The sequence below is a fragment of the Apostichopus japonicus genome, chromosome 3, assembly GCF_037975245.1.
Source record: "Apostichopus japonicus isolate 1M-3 chromosome 3, ASM3797524v1, whole genome shotgun sequence".
Lineage (NCBI taxonomy): Eukaryota > Metazoa > Echinodermata > Holothuroidea > Aspidochirotida > Stichopodidae > Apostichopus > Apostichopus japonicus.
The window spans coordinates 11,577,082-11,598,887 of NC_092563.1; the positions used below are offsets into that span (position 1 = coordinate 11,577,082).

At 37.5% G+C, this 21,806-nt stretch overlaps 1 protein-coding gene across 3 annotated transcripts in view; it reads left to right on the forward strand.

The window, feature by feature from the left end:
- The window catches only part of LOC139963364 (multidrug and toxin extrusion protein 1-like), a 34,432-nt gene that overhangs the window by 2,385 nt on the left and 10,241 nt on the right, over positions 1-21,806 (forward strand). For 2 of the 3 annotated variants that reach the window (XM_071964064.1, XM_071964048.1), the window contains exons 2-12: positions 2,181-2,532; positions 3,750-3,851; positions 4,396-4,464; positions 7,045-7,236; positions 8,425-8,567; positions 8,915-9,012; positions 9,497-9,610; positions 14,726-14,793; positions 16,631-16,739; positions 17,442-17,517; positions 18,977-19,046. In XM_071964064.1, the coding sequence (XP_071820165.1) occupies positions 2,404-2,532; positions 3,750-3,851; positions 4,396-4,464; positions 7,045-7,236; positions 8,425-8,567; positions 8,915-9,012; positions 9,497-9,610; positions 14,726-14,793; positions 16,631-16,739; positions 17,442-17,517; positions 18,977-19,046 (1,170 nt within the window). In that variant the 5' untranslated portion in view covers positions 2,181-2,403. The remainder of the gene's footprint in view (positions 1-2,180; positions 2,533-3,749; positions 3,852-4,395; positions 4,465-7,044; positions 7,237-8,424; positions 8,568-8,914; positions 9,013-9,496; positions 9,611-14,725; positions 14,794-16,630; positions 16,740-17,441; positions 17,518-18,976; positions 19,047-21,806) is intronic. The other variant, XM_071964057.1, reaches the window with a different exon arrangement.

The window sequence follows — 21,806 nt, forward strand, 5'->3', positions numbered from 1 at the left end:
TGTTTTATGCTACTTGTAGCAATCAACCTGTCACTCACTTGTAAGTCAACATTGTGTTGCTTTAAAGGCATTGAAGACTGGCCCAAACCGCATGCCGTGCTCCGAAAAAGTTAACTTTCCGTTGCTTGCAAGTTAAGTTTTCTTCTTGTCGCTACAAAATGCAGACAGTAATGAAACATGATACCTTGTTATCTTTTATCTATGTCCAGTGCTGTGTTGTGGGTATTGGCCATAGCTGTTTGTATTGACTGTACACTAGTGTCTAATTACCAACGGTAGCAAGCTGTGTGTGTATTTTCTGGGATCGATGGTGGTGTCTAACACTTCTGTTACACTTCATTCAAAACTAGGTCAGATTAACGGCATGAGAAGTTTCTTTGTGCGCAAGTCTTCACACCCTTTAAGCATACTCAAGCCATTCTGTTCATACTGGTTAACTATTGCCAGAATTGTAGTCTAAAACTCATTCTGTTTCTAACATGATGATATAAACTTGAAGCAAAGTTAACAGCAATCATGTTGAATTTCCAGCTACAGAAGTAATTCCCATTGGTTTGGTGAAGGCCGGTCAAAGGACAACAGAGATCAAAATGTGAAAATCTTATAAATATAATATCTCAAAAGTTGTATGTGTATGCCACATATTGAATGCAATATGCATATTGTTTATGGTGGAGGTTGCAGGTCAAGTTCTGAAAATTGTTTTTTGACACATTTTTTCAAGAATGGAATCTTCGATCTACTATATAGATCGATGCAATGGTGATGCCACATGACATGTGTGGCATGTAGAACCCTCTTGGTGAATATAAGAACTCTAGTAAAATTGCTGGTGATCAAAGGTCATAATTTGAGGTCACCTTCCAAGGGTAGAAGTTTGAAAACCTTGTAAACATGATAACTGAAGAAGTATAGCTTGGCTGAACATCATATGTGGTCTGTAGATCCTTCTTGATGCACACAAGATCCTTTTTGATAGTTGGTAGCGGTCAAATGTCAAGGTTTAGAAAGGTCAAAGTCTGAATGTCTTAATTGTGAACTTGATTACTGTAAATGAATCCTGTTGTTCTTTATTCCTTGCTTGAAGGCAAAAGGAATCTACTATAGATAGATGCAATGGTAATGTGCCACACATTTTAAATCGTCAACAACTTCCTGATTTGTAGCAATTGGGATGTAAAATCGTTAATTTAATCAACATCATTTGTAGCAGTGCCGTGAATATAATCAGTGGTGCAAACTATTTTCTATTGGCTTCTTTTAATAATGTTAGAGACTTGACCTAAATTTTGAAATTTCTATTAGCGGCAAATTTTGCTTTACGTTTATCACAGAGTACTGATGCAGTTACACTACAGTGTTTTGCACTGACATTTGGTATGATTGAAGTTGATAATTTAGCACAGTAACCCGACAAAAAGACGGACCAAGAGGATTCGAAATCACTTAGACAGAGGGCTGACCAATTCCGAGATAGCAACAGTAACGGGCATCTCAGAAAGAAAGCTAAAGCTTTACAGAACTTTTACTAATTAGAATTCCAACTATGCAACTACAGCAGTTACTCTCACCATTCCCAGGTCGGCAAGCCAAAGCACTAAACTTTTTTATATAAGCATGCATAGATCATATACACCATTGTAGGTCATGCTAGAAATCATGTAATTAACAATTTTTACATCCCTTTTGCTTCAAATCAGGACGTTGTTGACAAGTTTTTCATGGTCATTGCTACAAAACACAACGTTTTTAACAAATTTTACATGGTTGTTGCTACAAATCAGGATATTGTTAACGAATTTGACATGGTGTGATGCTTCAAATCAGGACGTTTTTAACAAATTTTTCCCTTTTCGCATTCCATTGAATTGGAGATCACTGGTTAACAAGAGATGAAACCATGAGTCTCACTGTAAAGATGTGAGAGTTGGCAGGTACATGCAGTACAGTAAACCCTTCTACTGTTTTGTGCTGTTCATCATGAAATGCAAACTTGAATGATACAAACTGGAATAAACTCTTCCAGCTGTGAAAAGCAATGCATTGGCAGTATATATCAGTAGTACCACCCTCCTGTAGCCTAGTAAATTTAGTGAGAGTTAAGGGATCCTTTCCAAATGTATTATGTAATTATGCAGCATGAAATATTACTCTCATCTCATCCATTACTCTTCCGTCAGCCCTGTTTGGACTAATTCAAAAAGATTGCTGTAGATTTATTAAATGGACATTTCATGGGAAGATTGACTAGGTGCAATAACAGAAGTGGATTTCTAGTGACAGTTAGGGAGCAGCAGTGAACAGTATCTGTTTGGGTGCCAGTAGTTTGATCTGTTGCTGACAGCCAGATATTCACAGGCAGATTAGGAAGGTAACTCTGACCTTGGCAGTTAAACCTATGAGATGAATGAAAAGGGTGAAGCAGCACCTATTGGTGAAGGGAGGCTTTGCTGCAAGCACTGTACTTTGAAGTTTACCAAGCAAGAAGTATTTCAAGAAGTGAAGAAGATCATATCCCTTGCATGGCCTACAGTGAGTGATAATTATGTGATAGTTCTTATCACTTTTGATTGAGACACTGAAGTACAGGTTCAAAGACTTGAAAAATTACTGTTATAGCCAACTTTGTCATCAGTTTAATATAATGAAGTAAATCTTATGTACTGAAGGGGTAAAAAGGTGTCATGCTGTTGTGATTTCTTGTGTGTATTAGGGATGCACCGGATATCCGGTCAGGCCGGACTATCCGGCCGGATAGTGAGCAATTATCCAGTTCCGGTTCCGGCCGGATATTTTTCAAAATCTGGCCGGATCTTTTTCAAAATCTGGCCTGAATTATTCCTTAAAATGGTGTTGGTATTAATTTAAATCAATGTAAACTTTCCAATAAGTAATAAAAACATTCAAAGTAAGGAAATATTAGGTTTAACATGATTAATTTAATTTTCCACTTAAAGTCATATTTAATGTCATAAATTGGGTCTTAATTTCACCTTCTTTATAATATGCGTATACCTCACCTAAGATTTGCTCCTTGTTTCATACTTCTACTTCTATTTAATGATTTTCTTTTGTGTAATGAAAAAATCTGGTTCCGGCCGGATTTTATCCGGCAGGATTTCATGTACTATCCGGCAAAATCCGGTTCCGGCCGGATCCAAAATTTTGGATCCGGTGCATCCCTAGTGTGTATTACAGTATGTTGGTACCTATCACCACCTTGAGACAGATTGGATACAATTTACTGCTTGGTATGAAAGTCTTCATTATAGACCTAATAAGGCATAACTGGCATTGTCTTCCGAATGCTGGTTGTTGTGCCTTAGAATCCAACCAGTAATCTCAAGGATAAATCTAGAAGATTTTCACAGTTTAGCTTTGGAAGAACATGTGACATGATGAAACCAATGGCCACGTTTCCTGGACAAAGGAAGGATTTAGCCAGTCATGATAAACTAGGTTGTATTTTATAATCATCCACATCTAGAATTAATAGAGACATTACTGTATATTGAGGTGAGGGCTTTAACTTACAGTGTGGAATATTTTTTTGTACATAAGATAAGTGCCTGCCACCGGAATATGTTTAATTTCAACTGATTCAACTATAGTATATGACTTTTCATTGTGACAGTTGACCATCGTAATGGTTCTCAATGGCACATCAGTTTACTAATTAGAGAACTTTGCTGTAGATTCAGGCTGTTCTTCCTTTATATTGATGACAAACTTGTGTTAATTTATTTCAGTCAGCATACCTGTTACTGAACTATGGAGTAAACTTTGCCCCAATTATATTCAATGGCCGATTGGGGACAACCCAGCTAGCAGCTGCATCCTTATCTGTCGCAGTAAGTAAATCTCTAGTAGGCAATTTGGAGAAGAATGTTTTGATTTAGAATGATATTGCAACTGTTGCAGTCAAGATGTGACTGTGTGTGTGTTGTACTGTATATATGTATAATATACTTCTATATGTACTTGTGATGTGGATGGTCCCATACTGAGAGAGGTCAAATGCGATTTGAGGTCATTTCTGGAAGCAGAGATAAAACTGCAACTTTGTAAATATGTAACCATGAGGGACATTTGAATAGAGATCTTGTGCATGAACCATATTGTCTACAAGAACTGTCAGTTATAGCTTATTTGAATTTAGCAGCAAGAAATATTGAAATCTTAGTGAATCAGAAGAAGGGAAACTTGCATTCTACAGTGAAACACATTGAGTAAAAGTAGCCAATTGTTGAAGGTAATTTTAGGTCAGCAGAGGTCATTCATAATAGGAACAAAGTAAACAATGTGTGCATGTCATGCATGAAGTAACATATTTCATTGCAGGTTGTCAGTTTATACTCTTTTGATTTCTACACTTGACCACTCTATACATTTCAGGTTCTTGGAGCCACAGTCAGAGCTATTGGTATTGGTTTTACATCAGCTTGTGAGACATTTTTTGCACAGGTTTGTACTTGCCCTCAAATACTCTATATTCCTAACATTTTACACTGAGTTACACATTTAGAAGTTTTCTGTAGTGCTCAGTAAAGAGTGCATTGTAAAGAGATTGACTGTGTAGTATGAATTGTATAACCACAAAAACCTTTTAGGATACAGTGGACATCATTTCACATACATATGATCTTTTGAATCCTTGCCAAAGGCAAAAGGAATTTTGCGATACGGATGCTGTGTGTGAAATACCCAGAAGTGACAATCGAGCCTCGGTTAGAATCTCCTTGCATTGGTGCTATTTGTGTCCATTACAATGCTATAGGAACATGGTTTCTCATCAATTTGAAGAAGTACCTCGATTTGCTTCATATGGTCTCATTTGTTTCACACATTTCTTCTTGTCATTGCAAGTGGTGGGAGTCTAAGGAAAACATTATATTTACACACTTCCAACAGAAGGGGTACCCACAATTGAGGTGAACCTCAGAATCTCCCTGAGCTGATTCTATTTATGTTCATTACTATGCTAGAATGGTAGTTTTGTATCGATTTGAAGAAATAACTTTAATAGATGATGTCACGTTTGTTCACACATTTTTGTAAGATTCGCACAGATTCCATAACCTTGATTACACAGTAGTCATTTTGATTAGCATCAGTTTCTCTGTTGGCGTTATGGTACACCATTGCCACAGTCATGCAGTGGAAAACTCATCCAGACCAATCGCAATACAGTGTTTACTAAAAAGGTTTGTTCTTCATTCCATAAATATCACACAGTCTGCAGCTCTTCCATCTTGCACTGCCAACTGAAAAGAATCTGCATTGCACAACATAAGGGCCCTACAATTTCATAAAATAACTAAGCTCTGAGGTAAAGCTTAAGTTTATTTTACCTGTACATACCATTCCCTAAAGAACTAGAATGCAAAGTGTATTGAGGTTTTGATGACTTCATTGCACTAGACATCTGCTTGTTCACCAGAAATAGCTGTTACAATATAAATGGCCCAAACCACTATTTTGATGTACAATTACACTATGGCATGATAAAACCAGGTCCGACTACTGTGCGTGGCAATACACACCTCCACCAAAAACAATGTTTTGTATTCGTCTTTTATACACTATTGTATGTATGGATATAGGACTCTACTTCAGTATTGCGACCTCGTTTGTGACCATTTTCATATAAGTACATGGTATTTCAATATATTACTGAGGGCTTTGTGCTGATGTATTGTCTGTACAGTAGCTGATTATAGTAATAGATTGTGAAATCTCAGCGCTCGTTCTTTACTCGTTTATCTATGTGCAAGGCTCGTCGTTATTAACACACTGCCATCGAAGCAGCATTTGTTTCCATACCACCACCAGTCCTCAGGAGGGAATATTAAGGTGCCCCTGCAATCTAAGACTGAGTGAACGTTACAATATGCTCTATAAATCATACAGTGTATCATCTATTTATGCCTCAGAAACCAAGGAAAAGTTGTAATGAAACTGGTCTCAATCAAGAATAACACATTCCCATAAAGTTTTGAGGTCATACAGTAGCTCAAGCAGATATAGAGATATCACAGCTAACATTCCTTCTGGTCAATCCTCAAAAACAACTAACTTTTGGATACCATGTCAACAGCATAACTTGCTGAAGTCATCATAACAGCATTGAATATATATATATATTTCATTATTTCAAGTGTGTATGTAACTTTCAGCCATAAATTATTTCGTACAATCTCTAATGTTTCTTTAACAGCTCTTTAAATTCATTTGAAAATGCCGGCGCCCTTAACTACCGCTGCTGAACTGTTTACCTGCCTCGGGCATTTTAATAGGCTCGCCCTCTATTTTAATTTTCTGTTAATTGTTCCCACAAATTTCTAATTTGGTGGCCTAATTGTTCTTGAGAAGACCCTTTATAGAGATTGTTTTATATTACTCTACTCTCCCACCCTGGCTTCAATAAAAACTTCCAAATTTCATCATAGCCATTTATGGGCATCTACTGTAGCCACCATTTTGGTTGTTGGCACAGCCATGTGCACATTTTGTCACTGCCAACAAACAGAAAACCAAACCTCATATCAAACTGTACTCATTTTCACACCAAGAAGTGAGCAAATACTAAGCATTTTATTGGCATATGGAAGACGGCCTAAAACATGAAATTCTTTAAATTGCTTCTCCAAGGGTTTTAATCTAATCTGAATTGAAATTGGAAGCAGTGTTTGGTGTTGAGGGCCTAACTTATACATTCATAATAACTCATTTATAACAACCAGGCTAAAATATCAACTGTAATATGAGAAACTCTCCAATAAGTACATGCAAGTTATGCAACATTAATCATTAAGGCTATATATTAGTGAAATACATTTCTAGTAAATAACAAATAAGTTATACGGCTCACATCTAGCCGACAAGGTAGTTAGTAATGGACCCTTTACAGCAAGTCTCCGCCAACCTTCTGTGGTCTGTAAACTCTTTGCTTCCCTCGTTTGAGGGGACACTCAAGTATGAAATTATTCATTACTGAAAGTGAACCTTTGTGAAAATATTTGATTGACCCTCTACCTATTTCAGACCTATGGAAGTGAAAACAAGAAGCAAGTTGGAATTGAACTACAAAAGTCAATATTGTGTGTGCTTGCAGTAATGATATTGACATTAGTGATATGTCTTAATGCTGAGACCATTCTAGTCTTCCTGGGCCAGGACCCCAAGATCTCAGCACTTGTTGGTGTTTTTCTAACTCTGTATATTCCTGGTATTCCTGTAAGTATTGTGTTGGTGTTAAATGCACATATGCAGATGTATTTAACTTTACCTAAAGTTATTGACTTGTTAAAGTCAATGATGTTTAAAAGTAACATACACAAGTACAGAATAAATTCATCCGTATATGCCTTATATGTATCTATAGTAGCATACACAATGCCTTATATGTATCTATAGTAGCATACACAATGCCTTATACAGTATGTATCTATAGTAGCATACACAATGCCTTATATGTATCTATAGTAGCATACACAATGCCTTATATGTATCTATGTGGCATCCACAATGTTTGTTCAAGCCATCTACATTTTGCTTAAAAGCCTACAGCATCTTCTGACAAGATGTTTGTTGCTGCAGGAATAAATTTTGTTTGTTTGTATTATCATAGTTTCTGTTCTCTCTGCAGTAGAACTCATAGAAGCTAACTCTGCTTCATCTTAGCTATATTCAGTCTTGACAAAATGCTCATGTGTCTAGGTTTTGCTTCCTGCACCTCCCATCTGGTTGTCACTAGTACTTAATCAAATGCCATTGTGACATTGTGCCCAGTGTAAGAAAATGCACATGTTTAAATCCCTACTTCCTTTGCATTAGTGTTTGACACAGTATAAGGGGTTTACTGAGAGCATAGCAACAATTAACTGACATTAATAATTTACTTTGGAGCATTTGAACTAAAGTTGCTTTAACCTAGATCAAGATCCCTGTCTGTTAGATCAAGTGTTATCCAGTTTTGATAATTCAACCATCATTTTTTAACAATACTGGAGATGCATTTCTCCAATTAAATGTTAGTTTTGTAAGTTCAGTTTATAGTTGTGTATGCTTAAAGCTGCAAAAAGGTCACAAATGCACAGAAGGGTAATAGCTGAAGCACATGATTGTACCAACTGTCACATTTTGAAATAAATGGAAATACCCAGTAGTGTAGGAAACTTTATCATTGGATGTCACCATATCAATAGCTCTGATCCCTACTGTACATGTCTACAGAGCTGTCCAGCTATTCTGCACTCTAATATTATTAAAACATTATAATTGTTAGTTAAGAGATTCTCCCAAATCTTTAAACAGCTAGGGTTTGGCAAAATCATGGGAGACAGTATCTTTTAAAACCAAAATCAGTGTTTTTTCCTTCAAAATGTGTAATCAACCTGATTGTATGTTATGTTTTTATTGTAGGCAGACATACTTGGTATGGTCCTGGTGAAATACCTCCAGTGTCAGTCTATATTGTTACCAATTGTCGCCATCCTAATCATCGTTAACATCATCAATGTTGGCATGCACTACCTGTTCATGATTGTCTTAGAAATGGGCCTGAGGTAAGTATAGAATTAATGCATTGTGTCTAATTCATTACACTATTCATATTGTATGAACACATTGGCACCACAGAAGATTTTGAAAGCCACTGGCTTTATTTAATTATAATTAAATTTATTAAATAACTAGTGTGCCAAGATTTGTCAAGTCTGCAGTATTAACACTTTTTCAGCCTACAGTACATTACATCATTCCAATCATTGAGTATTATTCACATTCAGACAAATGTGTTCGTTGAGGTATGCCTTAAGGTTTCTTTTAGGAACACCCCCCCTCCCCACCCTGATACTCTTTCAAAAGACAATGATGGTTTATAATCAATCATTATAATTTGTTCTTGCCACAGAGGTTCTCCATTGGCATTGGTCACTACAATGTATTCACTGGTCTTTCTTCTGATTGCCTATATCTATTTCAAAGGAATATACAAAACCACATGGTCAGGTAAGGCATACTTGCCACTCATCTACTGCCCTTCTTCATCTCTACTTCTCTTTTGGTAGTTGCATTAAATTCTATCATTAATTTTACAAGGTCCAGAACATTCCTTCTTTCACATTTATGGTGAGCCAAAGTCTTGCTGTCCTTCTGTATTTAACAATTTGTGACCTTGTTACTATGGTGATAGTAGTAAGGACATAGCAATATGAAAAAAATGCCTCATTATATATATTCAGACTGAATAGTGTGACTGTTGCAAACCAGCTATAACATCATACTTCTAAGATAAGTTTCCTATTGGTAGTTGTAAAGATAAGAAGATGTAAGTGATATATCACACAAACAGGTACTTATATGATAGTGATCATATGACAGTGCTTATTATGGCCTGATTATCTCTTGAGTTTAACATTCTGGCCTCATTTATGTTCATTGCCAGAAACTTCATGATTTAATATCTAACATTTTGTTTACATTTAAAATTAAGGTTGGTCTAGGAAGTGTCTTGAAGGCTGGGGAAAATTTTACAAGCTCGGTGTTGCAGGTTCGCTTATGGTCAGTTTTGAATGGTGGAGTTTTGAGATTGGATTATTTCTGGCTGGTAAGTTGGGTGAACTTTATCGCAAGTAGTTAATTGGCAGTACATCAGATGTCATACTCAATTATAATATTTGTTAATAGAGTTTGAGTTTTAAGGTGCTCAGTATTTGTATGATATAATATATATATATATATATATAAAGTATATATATATATATATATATATATGTTGATACTAGTTGAGACTAGTGGAACACTAGTAGTTGTAACTCGGAGTTTCGCACGTTATAGCGATCGTCAGACAACTGGTAGCTTCAAGTTATGCTCCATGAATACATAGGATCCTCGTCGGGATTACCGGGGATTATACGGTTGTTGGTGTGTTGTTCTGCCGGTGTATTCTCTCGAGGAGGATGACGAGCACCACCCAGCACATACGGAGAATTTCAGGTTCAAAAGCAAGAAGTGCCCACCGCAGATCGAAGAACTGAAGCTGTTCGAGGACGACTTGCTCCGTATGATCGAGAACGTGAAGTTCAAAAAAGTCATCAACCAATTCCAAGACAAACTCAGAAAAGACGTCTGCAGGATCAAGAAATCTACCAAACTGCTCATCCCTGCCGAGAAAACCAGAAACCTGTACGAGATAGACACCCAACTACACGATAAACTCCTCAGGCAACACATCACAAAGAATTACCAGACGACCTCCAGTGCACCTGTCAACAGAATCACCGCCGAAGCCAGAACCATCGCCGAGAAACTAGGGATCGACAACCGCATGGAATCAATGGCCACCAAGCAAGCCTTCATCACCCTGAAAGACCACAAGGACAACTTTGAGAACAACCTACCATGCAGGCTCATCAACCCGGCAAAGAGCGAAACAGGTCTCATAAGCAAGGCCATCCTAGACAGAATAAACAACGCCATAAGAATCGCCACGAAAGTTAACCAATGGAGGAACACGTCATCCGTCATCGAATGGTTCAAGAACATACAAGACAAAGAGAAATACACCTTCATCAGCTTCGACATCGTTGAATTCTACCCCTCCATAAAAAGAAGCCTACTGGAAAAAGCCTTAACTATGGCTAAGGAACACACCCACATCTCCAACCAAGACGTACAGATCATAATGCACTCCAGGAAGTCACTCCTATTTGACAACGGCACACCTTGGATGAAGAAAGGACACAACGACCTCTTTGATGTCACCATGGGCAGCTACGGTGGGGCCTAGGTATGCAAGCTCGTAGGACTCTTCATCCTAAACACACTAGCAAGAGAATATGGGAAGGAATACATCGGGCTATACAGGGACGACGGTCTAGCAGCCTTCAAAAACACCAACGGAAGTAAAGCAGACCGGATAAGAAAACACCTGATCAGCTTATTCAAAGAACTGGGGCTCAACATCACCATCGACTGCAACCTGAAGATCACCAACTTCCTCGACGTAACATTCAACCTCAACACCGGAAAACACTACCCTTACAGGAAGCCCAACGACTACCCAGTGTACACCCACAGGAAATCCAACCACCCACCCAACATCATCAGGTCCCTACCAGCCTCAATCAGCAGACGTATCTCCGCCATCTCCCACGACGAGGAGATCTTTAAGAAAGCCGCACCAGCCTACGAGGAAGCACCCAAGTCAAGTAATTACACCGAGGGTCTCTCATACATCGCCCACCAACCAACCAAGAACAACTGAAACAGAAGTCGCAACATCATCTGGTTCAACCCACCTTTTAGCAGCAACGTAGCCACGAACATAGGAGGCACATTCCTGAAACTCATCAACAAACACTTCCCGAAGACATCGAAACTGCACAAGATATTCAACAGAAACACTGTGAAAGTCAGTTACAGTTGCATGCCCAACATCGCCAGCATCATCAAAGGACACAACAAACGTATATCTGCCACCCTCACATCGAAAGAAAAGGAAGCCTACAACTGCCGAAAAAAGGACACATGCCCACTAAATGGAAACTGCCAGGCATCTAACATCATATACAAGGCCGAAGTGAAAACCACCGACAACTGCAAGACATACATAGGCCTAACGGAACCCCCTTTCAAGCTCAGATACAGTAACCACAAGATGTCGCTCAACCACGAAAAACACCAAAACGCAACGGAACTCTCGAAGCACATCTGGCAGCTGAAACAGAACAACCAGCCATTCACTATCAATTGGTCGATCGCCAGCAGAGCCAAAGCCTACAGTAACGAGTCGAAGCGGTGCAACCTCTGTCTCACTGAAAAACTCATCATTATCAACGCAGACAAACGGACCCTCCTGAACAAACGCCCAGAGCTCATATCGAAGTGTCGCCACGAAAACAAGTTCTACATAAACAACTCCAGTCCAACCACCAAACACCGTCAAGGGAACCACACACAACTAAGGAGCGAGCACCGAAGGAAGGCAAAAAGCCCCAACAACAGAACGGACGCAAAAGAGAATACACCAACAGCCGAACACCGAAGAAAGTCTTACAAACCCACCAACAGAACGGACGCAAAAGAGAATACACTGGCAGAACAATACACCAACAACCGTATAATCCCCGGTAATCCCGACGAGGATCCTATATATTCATAGAGCATAACTTGAAGCTACCAGTTGTCTGACGATCGCTATAACGCACGAAACTCCGAGTTACAACTACTAGTGTTCCACTAGTCTCAACTAGTATCAACATATATTCCGCTCTGTCCACTGGACATAGAGCACTCTGCGCCAAGATAGACGCCAACCAACCAACTCTATATATATATATATATATATATATATATATATATAATAATAATTTTCCAAACATGTAAGTTTGAACAGCAGACTCTTCACTGTTCATACATCACACTGTCCAGCTCTAATGCGAAGAATGTTGGCACGTAGGCTTCTCTAACGTTTACAATCGGACAGTTCTGTGAAGCCTAAGCTTCTCGGTACTACATTCTGCTCTGACATCGATTCCGGCAAGTTTCATCTTTCGATGATCCAAATACTTTTCAAGCTTCCTTTTACTGTAAAGTTGATCCATCGGTTGTATGTGTACGTAATATATACAGTAAAAGGAAATCACCTGTGCTTGTACACCCGAAAGTGTAGTTGCTGCGGTAATGGGAGTGCTAACTTCAAGTTGTTGTTTTGCCTATTTGCCTGTGCTACGTCATTCACCAAATTGATGAGGTCGAACAAACAGTGCTTTGGTGAGAAACTGGTGAATTTGAGAACCACATTTCTACAAGAAGAAATTGTCAAATGGGGTCCGTTTTCACATGGTTAGAAAGAGAAAAATTGGAACTATGAGGAAGACGTATCCAAATCTTCCACCAGACAATTCCTTTATAAGCTTGGACTGGTTGGTGCTTCCCACACAATTGGATGTTCTACAGTCTATTCATTATGCCAGCGTCACACTGTCCTGAACTTGACACCAGATGGACACACGATAAAGAAAATGTTCAAATTCGGCTCTGATCGTAAAAACATCAGGCCATTCGTGACAGCATCTTAAGCCATCGTATGACTGCCGCTGTAGTTTTTCAGACTCTGGTAGCAACTTCGTGAGCGGTTGCAAAATCTTTGGCATGCCAAAAACATGCCGGAAGACCTTGCGAAGGTTCATTTTCGTGTTGAATTCGTGTGTCCATTTTGCCCTTCGTAAGGCCATGGTGAGGGCATCTTATCAAATTGTGTAATCTTCGTTTTTTCTTTGTGTGATCATCGGTGCCATCGGGCATTTTCGCCTCACGAAGACAATACGAGGGAAACAAGAAGCTGCTCGATTGTCTTATGAAGGCAACACGACTATGTGAGCTCTCACAATGCCGTCGTGAAACCATCGTATTATAGTACGATGACATCGAGATGGGACCAGTGTCGGTGAAGACAGCCGAATTTGAGAACCTCAAGTGTCCTTAATTATATTTAATGCCCATATTAATTCTATTTTATAATGCCCGTATTAATTATAAAATAGAATTAATATAGGCATATGAAGCTGCATGATGATTGGCTGAGAATTAATGCCAGTATTAAAAGAATTAATACCGGTTAAAATTTTAATTCCTATGGACATATCAATAATTATTTCCCGTACGGCCTACCATAATCGTGTGGCCTTCTTGTGGTGAACTACATAATCGAAATGCACATCTTTGTGTTGCCTTCTTGTGTGGTTCAGGTGCCATCGTGTGACCATCTGTAGGCATCGTACTTGCTTCGACTGTTGATTGGCTGTTGACCTAGTTTGGGGCCATCTTCGTGCGAAATTTAAAATTCCATATTCATATGGCCATCTGGTTTCAATTTCGGAACAGAGTGACGCTTGCATAAGTCATACTTTATTATTAGCATCTTACACTTTACATCTGCACCAAGGAGCTGCAAATATTCAAGTCTGTGTATAAATGTCTTCAAAAGGTTTTAGCTGGAATCATAGTTTATGCTTTTAAAGATTGGTGCAAATATCTTGATAAACTTTTGATAGTTTAAACAGTTTTAATAGTTACACTTGCAACAAAGTTGCATATCTCATTGCTAGCAAAAACTGATTTCAAATGAACAGTTCTTTAATAGACTTTAAACCATGTGTCCTTTGATCTTGGTTCCCATGGAACCAAAACACAAGAAACAAGGGTTCACCATAGGGTACCTTCCCACCAAGTTTGAAGAGAATCAGGCTACCGTTAAGGAGGAGTTTTTGACATAAATGTGCCAAGAATATACATTTGATCTTTAACCACATGCCCTTTGTTCTCAGTTCCCATGGCAACCACATTTTGATAGTATGTGACATTTTCCTGATACCTGTGTAGGTTCCATGTCAATTCAATGTTTCCCCTTGGAACTATAGCACGCCGTTTAGGACACACACACATTTTGACCCCACCATGGGTGACTTCGAGAGAAGCTACTCTGGAATTCAACCATTACCATCACAACTGCTGCAATGGCAATTGACATAGCTGTATGTGGCCCAACTGGCGAAGGAACTACAGTATCTCATTCTGCCTATGGTAGCGATGAGATAATAAAGTGCCAGCACATGGTTATAAGTAACAACGAAAGATGACATTTGGTGATCAATGTAAAGCCATCAAAAGTTATCAGAGAGTTTTAAATCATCAAATCCTCTTGTTTTTATCTATGCAGGTCTTATAGGGGAAACTGCCATTGGTGTCCAGTCTGTACTGTTACATTTAATCTCTGCTGCATACATGGTAAGTCATCATATCCATACACTTGTGTCAGCATGAAAAAGTATAAATACTAAATATAAGGTTTTAGCAACTCAAGTTAGTGACATGATAAGCTTCTATGAACTTTATGAGTTATGTGGTTCCACATTTGCGATAGCATAAAGGCTACCGCTAAAGTGGTAGCTTTCAAGGGCAATTTCAGGTCAACAGAAATCAAAGTCTTTATACCCATAGAAAACATGATAACTTGGATAAACCTTAAAGGGTGTGAAGACTCGCCAACAAAGAAACGTTTCATGCCGTTAATCTGACCTAGTTTCGAATGAGGTGTAACAGGAGTGTTAGACACCACCATCGATCCAAGAAAATACACACACAGCTTGCTGCAGTTGGTAATTAGACACTAGTGTAGATTCAATACATACAGCTACAGTCAATACCACACAGTGTACATAGCAGTGATGGACATCTCAGATCTAGATAAAAGATAACAAGGTATCACGTTTCATTACTGTCTGCATTGTGTAGCGACAAGAAGAAAACGTCATTTGCAAGCAATGGAAAGTTAACTTTTTCAGAGTGCGGCACGCCGTTTGGGGCGAGTCTTCAATGCCTCTAAGGTAGCATACACTCATTAAAAGCCCCATTGACCTACACACTAAATCACAAAAGTATTGTGGTCTCTAAGTCTAGATAGAAGTTCTCACTAGCTAAACGCTACCCAACACTAGATAGCTGACAAGTTGGCCTTTCATGGCACCATCAATTTTCTGTATCATGACCATGCAGATTTTTTTCGCTATCAGAGCCTGAACTTTTTGTCACTTGTAAACAAACCTCTTCACTCAGTAGTAAACAATTTTTGTACACTGCTCCTGGGAGACCTAAAGGGGCCTAAAATTGCCTCAATTGACCCAATGCTTGCACCACATATGTACTCTCATTCATGCTCTTAAACATGCAAACCACAGAAATACAGATCCTGATTAATAACATATCAAAAAAGATGTTCTCCTACTGTATTTTGGCAATTTTCCCGAAAAAAAATTGAAGTCCAACTTCAAACACTTATGTGCAGTGCTGCATTAAATGTTATCACATAAAAATGGTTAGGAATCACAACATTGTTTTCTTTCTGTCCCCCTTTGAGGTGTGAGTGCTTATGTCTGCCTGTGTGTTTGGTGTGTGGCAGGCAGAATTGAATGTTGCATAAAGACTTTTATCCTACTGGTTAATATGCCTCTTGGGAATGTCTTGATTTTTGACTATATTATCCTTTTATGAATTCTTTCTTAATAAGTTTAATGGTCTTGATATTGTGTGAAACAACATTTAAAGGAACAGCATTTTGGGTACAAGGCAAGGTATAGTGCAATATAGGTTTCAAAATAAGCGAGAAGAGAATCTAGTTTTTGCAGTCCTGTATGACAAGAAATATGATGTGAAAATAAAATAGAAGTATGATTCCATTGATTGCCTTGATTTGATGCAAGCTTCTCAAAGTCAGGAAACTTGCCATTATTTGTAGATTTGAATGTTATCCATTGTTAACTGTGATTTAACATGAGCATCAGCAATAGTAGTAGGCTGTTTAGAACATTTAACATTAATTGCAAAAGGACACAATTTTAGTAAAATTCAAGGTTAATGTACTACAAACTTTGTGACAAGTGATATAGTGATGATATACTTGGATTGATGCTGATATAGAATCACAATCCATGTTCTTCCTTGTACATTTGTCATTACATAAACATCCTCATATGGATGGGTACAATGAACACAGAACTATCCTGAATATTTGAGCTATTTGAAATAGTGATTACTAAGTGTATTTTCCCTATTCATTCACTTTCAGATTCCACTTGGTGTCAGCATTTCCGCTAGCATCCGGGTTGGTAACAGTTTAGGTGCTAATCAACCAAACAAAGCTATTCTTGTCTCATTTTCTGCTTTGCTTGTATGTTGTAAGTAATGTTGTGTAAAAACACGAAATCTTTTACTACTTAGACTTTATGCAATAATCCAAAGGATGAATAATAAAAGGGTTTAGTGCTAGGATACTGTTTTAATGTGATATTCAGTCTGGATGGAAAATGTTGAATGCAAGGTGCACTGCTTTGTTGCTAGATTTTTGTGTTTATTAAATAGGTATGATATCTTGATTATTCCTATTTGCTTAAAATGAGTTTGGTTTATGAATGGTAACCCATCAATTGCATTATAAATGTATGTATTTGTATGTATGTATTTTAGATCCTCCTGCAAGCAGGAACTTGCAAAGGAGCCATCATTGGCTTATCAAAGTAGCAAGCTGACCCAAGTCAGTCTCTTATTGTAATGCTGGTTGGCCATAGCTTGATACTTGGATAATGTATCCATAGAGAGGAACAGACAGGTACTCATACATGAGCGAGATTAGAAGTAGTTAAAACAAGGTATAAGTGTCTTCCGGACACTTAATTGCAGGGTTATATTTGAACCATTTAGTGTGTAGATTGACTTGCGCTGGTTTATCCCTCAGACAGACTTCACATCCATGGAAAATCAGTGATGTTTCCTCAATTGGTTTGACACAAGAATTTCTAATTTTGTCTTAGGAAAGTACAAATTTCTGTTATGCAATTAATTTGACTAGTAGTGATATTTATATTCTCTTTTAATGCTAGGGATTTTTGCTGTTGTGGAAGCTATTGTTTTCTCCACCCTCAAGAACAAGTTGGGGTACATTTTCACTGATGACCAGTAAGTATTTTTAACTTTGATATTTTAGTGGTTTTATGCACGCATTGTAAATACAGAAAGTGGTCCTCACTGATTTAGTTAATATTAAATAGTAACATGATTTTCTATAGTAAACTTGACTGAACCAGGTGTGAAAGAAAATAGATGTGTGTCTGTGAGATCATAGATGAAAATTAATGTGATAAAAATCATCAAAACATTAATCAGGAATGGGATTGAGCAAAGTTTGATTGATCTCGTTGATTATCATCAGATATAAAATCATGAAGGTAAGTGTGTGTATATGTTATAAACATTGAAAGAAGCCTTTTGCTTCTTGTGGAAGTGAAAGGTCATTTGTTGGCACCAGAGATAAAATATTTATTGCATATATTGGTAAACATGGTACATCCAGAATGAAAGCTTGAACCAACCTCATGGATATGCTGATGCTCCACATTGAGAAGAAGTGTGTTGTTTTTGGTGTAGGTCAAAGGTTATTTTTGTGGTCACCCAGAGGTGAAAATGTGAAAACTTGTTGAAACAGATTTTGTATGTACAGGTTTAATTTACCTAAAATTGTTGCCAATCATCAATTGCAATTATGGTACAAAAAAGTGCATGAGAATAGGATCATGGGTGTCAAAGGTCAAATGAAGTTATTCTGAACCAAAAGGAGGAGGAGGATGATTAAAACCTGCAATTCATGCAGAGATTTGCTGCCACTCAATGGTCATTTGATATCAGTCAAGCAAAGAACAACCTGTGGATGCCTTTGAAGGTTTAGAAGGGAACATGAAGGTATTTGATTCCTTAAGTTGCAACTAATTGCATTTGAAAATCATTAAAACCTCAATGCATATTTACATTGCTGGTTGACATGTACACTATGAATTGTTTTTAGATTTGTAAGCTTTATTGATGTAGACAGTACACTTCAATCAATGTTAGTACTTTATGTATCAAACTTTCCATTAGTCCACATTTACACAGTGTTCAAATGTCTTCATTCTGAACAATAAAGCTGAAACATTAGTGGATAAAAATGAATTCCTGATTATGACTATATTGTACCTTATTATAATAGAATAAGTCTGTGGAATTGATGTTTGAAAGTATAAGTGTTGTCAAATTTGGTTGTAAGGATGGGTCAGGATGCTTGCACGAATGTGTCTTACATTAAATATTCCCATATGAAACATAGCAAGGAATAATAAAGCCAGTTGGCTTGGAGTTGTCACAAAAAGGTAGAATGTATCATTATAAGTGCAGCCTACACTTTCCAGTAAGCCTTTAGGTGGGACCTGTGCAGTTTTTGGCAGTCAGATTTCATCATGCAGCCAAGAGATACTGAAGTTACAAAAACTTTCTGTGCTTTTGTTTTTAATCTGATAAGCAGTTCTGTCATAGTGTATATGATGCAAAAGTGAACTATCCTACTTATTCTGTCATAAAGTTTAAGTTTCCTTCTATTTTCCAGAGATATTATTGACCAGGCCTCATCAGCCATTCAAGTGTTTGCTCTTCTTGTGTTCTTTGACAACACTGCAGTATGTATACCCTTGTTCAAGATTAACATTCAATGAATATAGATGAGATTATGTGAAAGAATGTGTCATTAAAGGAAGATGTTATAATCATTTTATATGATGATACATTTTAAAGATAATGCTATGGAATAACGTTTAATATTGAAACCTGTTTTTCAATCTCCTTTGCAATTTGGTTGGAAACATTACAGAAAAGACATTTTCTTTTATCATCTTTTACCAAGTTTGCTGTAAGTTTAGGTGGAATGTTCGTTAATGTGAACTAAGACAGATTTGTTTTACTCTTTTGCCGTAGAGGGCAAATAACCCTGGGGTCAACTCTTGTGTGCTTGGGTGGGTGTGTGTGTGTGAGACTGATGTCCTAGCTTGAAAAGATGATATTTCAAGAATGGTAACTTTACATGATATCATAATTAGACATGTAGCATCCTGTCATCATAAAAGAACCATTTTACTTGTTCTAAAAGTATAACTGGAAATCATTAAGCCTATTGGGTCTCTGGTTTCTTATTTAAATCCACACATGCAACAACTAAGTCAGGTAATTAACAATTTATAAGGTTATTACTCAGTGTTTTTGTCAATGGTGTGTAATTTGCCAAGCTTGCAAGTGAAATGATGTTGAAGAAACTTTGTCTACCTGGGATGGAGCTGGTTAAATGTTCTGCTGCTTTCAATGTTAGGTGTTTATCATCTTAATTAGTTATTATTGTTATACTGTATATGTTATGGGCATCCACAGAAATGAATTCAGAGGGAGGGAAGACACATTGGTTTGTAATAGCTGGTCAACTCAGAAGAAAAAAAACTGGTTGACCAGTTTACGATAACAGAATTAAACAGTTAACTGTCAAAGTTGAACTGTTTTGTCTGTTGTCTGGGCCTGTAAAGAGAATTTGGCATAGAATGGAGTGATGCAGCATTATAAATGGGCCCCCAATAGTGAGTCCAAATTCACCCAAGCCCAATCATGGTAGTTATATTTGGCTAATGCTAACATTCTAAACCTTTCCAATGTAAGCAAACATTTGTTCTATAATTACAGCAGTATACTGACACATGTAGGAAATATTTTGGATTGTGTTCACATTTTTCATTTTATCATAAGATAATTTATTCATAGCTCATACAGATAACTGACTTTACACAGGATCGATTCAGACGCTGAATAACATGATATAAAAATGATATATACATTTGATGAGATCTTTACAAAAATAAGAAATTGCATGTTTTAAGTGCTTTATGTGGTATAGGAAATGGGTGCATGAAATTTAGACTTAAGTAAATATTCTTCTACTTAAAGCATAAATTTAAATCTAAATAAAAATTTGTTTAAGTTGAGAATTTCTTCTTCAACTTTTTTCTCAAATATATAATATTTTAGGTGAAAAATCAGAAAGTTGTAGGGGTGCCTTAGGCACAATTTGTACCCGAAATAAATATCCTGCTTTGACAAAATAAATTGTTGATCAAGCACAGATTGTTCGACATCTAAAGTAAATGACTCGCCTGTATTACAACCCCAAAATGAATGATGGATAGTTTCTTCGTCATCCTCACAAAAGTTGCACATGGAATTATGTTTAATATTCATTTGATGAAGCAAACAATTTGTGCGCCGAGTCCTATGAATAAAACGATACTGAACAAATTTAATCTTATTAATGACTGCAAAGGACTTAAAATACCATTCTCCATCGATTCTCATTAAATTGAAAGGAGGTTTTCCATTTGAGACAAGAGAGCGGCTTGGTAGAGACATTCTTTACCACCATCTTATAAAAGGCACAGGACATAGTGAGAATAATGGATAACCTGTGATACAAAGTGTTATCTTCAAGGGGAATATAATGTAATGCTTCTGCTACATGGTGGAGTGTACCATATTATTTTCTGGCTCTGTTCTTTTTCTGGGTATGGTTGCTGCCCTTGGTGTGTTTTTCAATTTCCTTTTTGTATCCAGCTTTTTGGAGGGCTGTGTTGTAGATGGGTGCTGCTTCTTTATAAATATCATGGTGTGATGAGAGGGTTGAGATTCTTCTGCCAATGGCTTGTGGCAAGCCGTTTGTGATTGGTGGAGGGTGGTTTAGATTTGTCTGGACCGTAATTTTCAGACCAAGATCCTTGAAAAGTTTGACGAGCTTCTTCCTGGCAAGGTCAGCATCACTGCCTGAATAAGATGTTAAAGTGGCGTACCTATCGTCATTGTATAAACCTATGCTGTGTGTATTGAGCACTTTACTGCTATTACTGAACTTTTTATACTAGCTATATATATATATAAATTTTGATTTTTGCAACCAAACCTCTACTCAGAGTTTCATGCTTACTAGCAATCGTCAGGAGGTGTACTAAAAAGCTATCTCTCTTTCATCTTAGTTTTGACTTTATTTTGGGGGTGTTTTGGTTGGTGTCTGCAGCTTGCGAGGATTTCTGATCTTTTGTTCAAGAGATTAGGGCTAGAATGATCTATTATTGCTAGTTTCTCGGCCTGGCATAAATTACAAGAACCTGAGCTGTTGATCAATGTGTTTGATCTCCTGACAATGGACCAGGAGATTTGGAAGGCTCTATTACTTTCTTTTAGAGACCAAACATGTTTTGAAAGCTCAGTTTCTCTGTGATATTTCTTCAAGTTGAACGACTTTTTGTGGTTATTAAACCTTGTTTTGAACTGCCCTCCGCAAATACCAATATAAATAGACTTAGAATCCCCAGCAGTCACTTCAGCTTTGTATACTATGGAGGGGGTCAAGC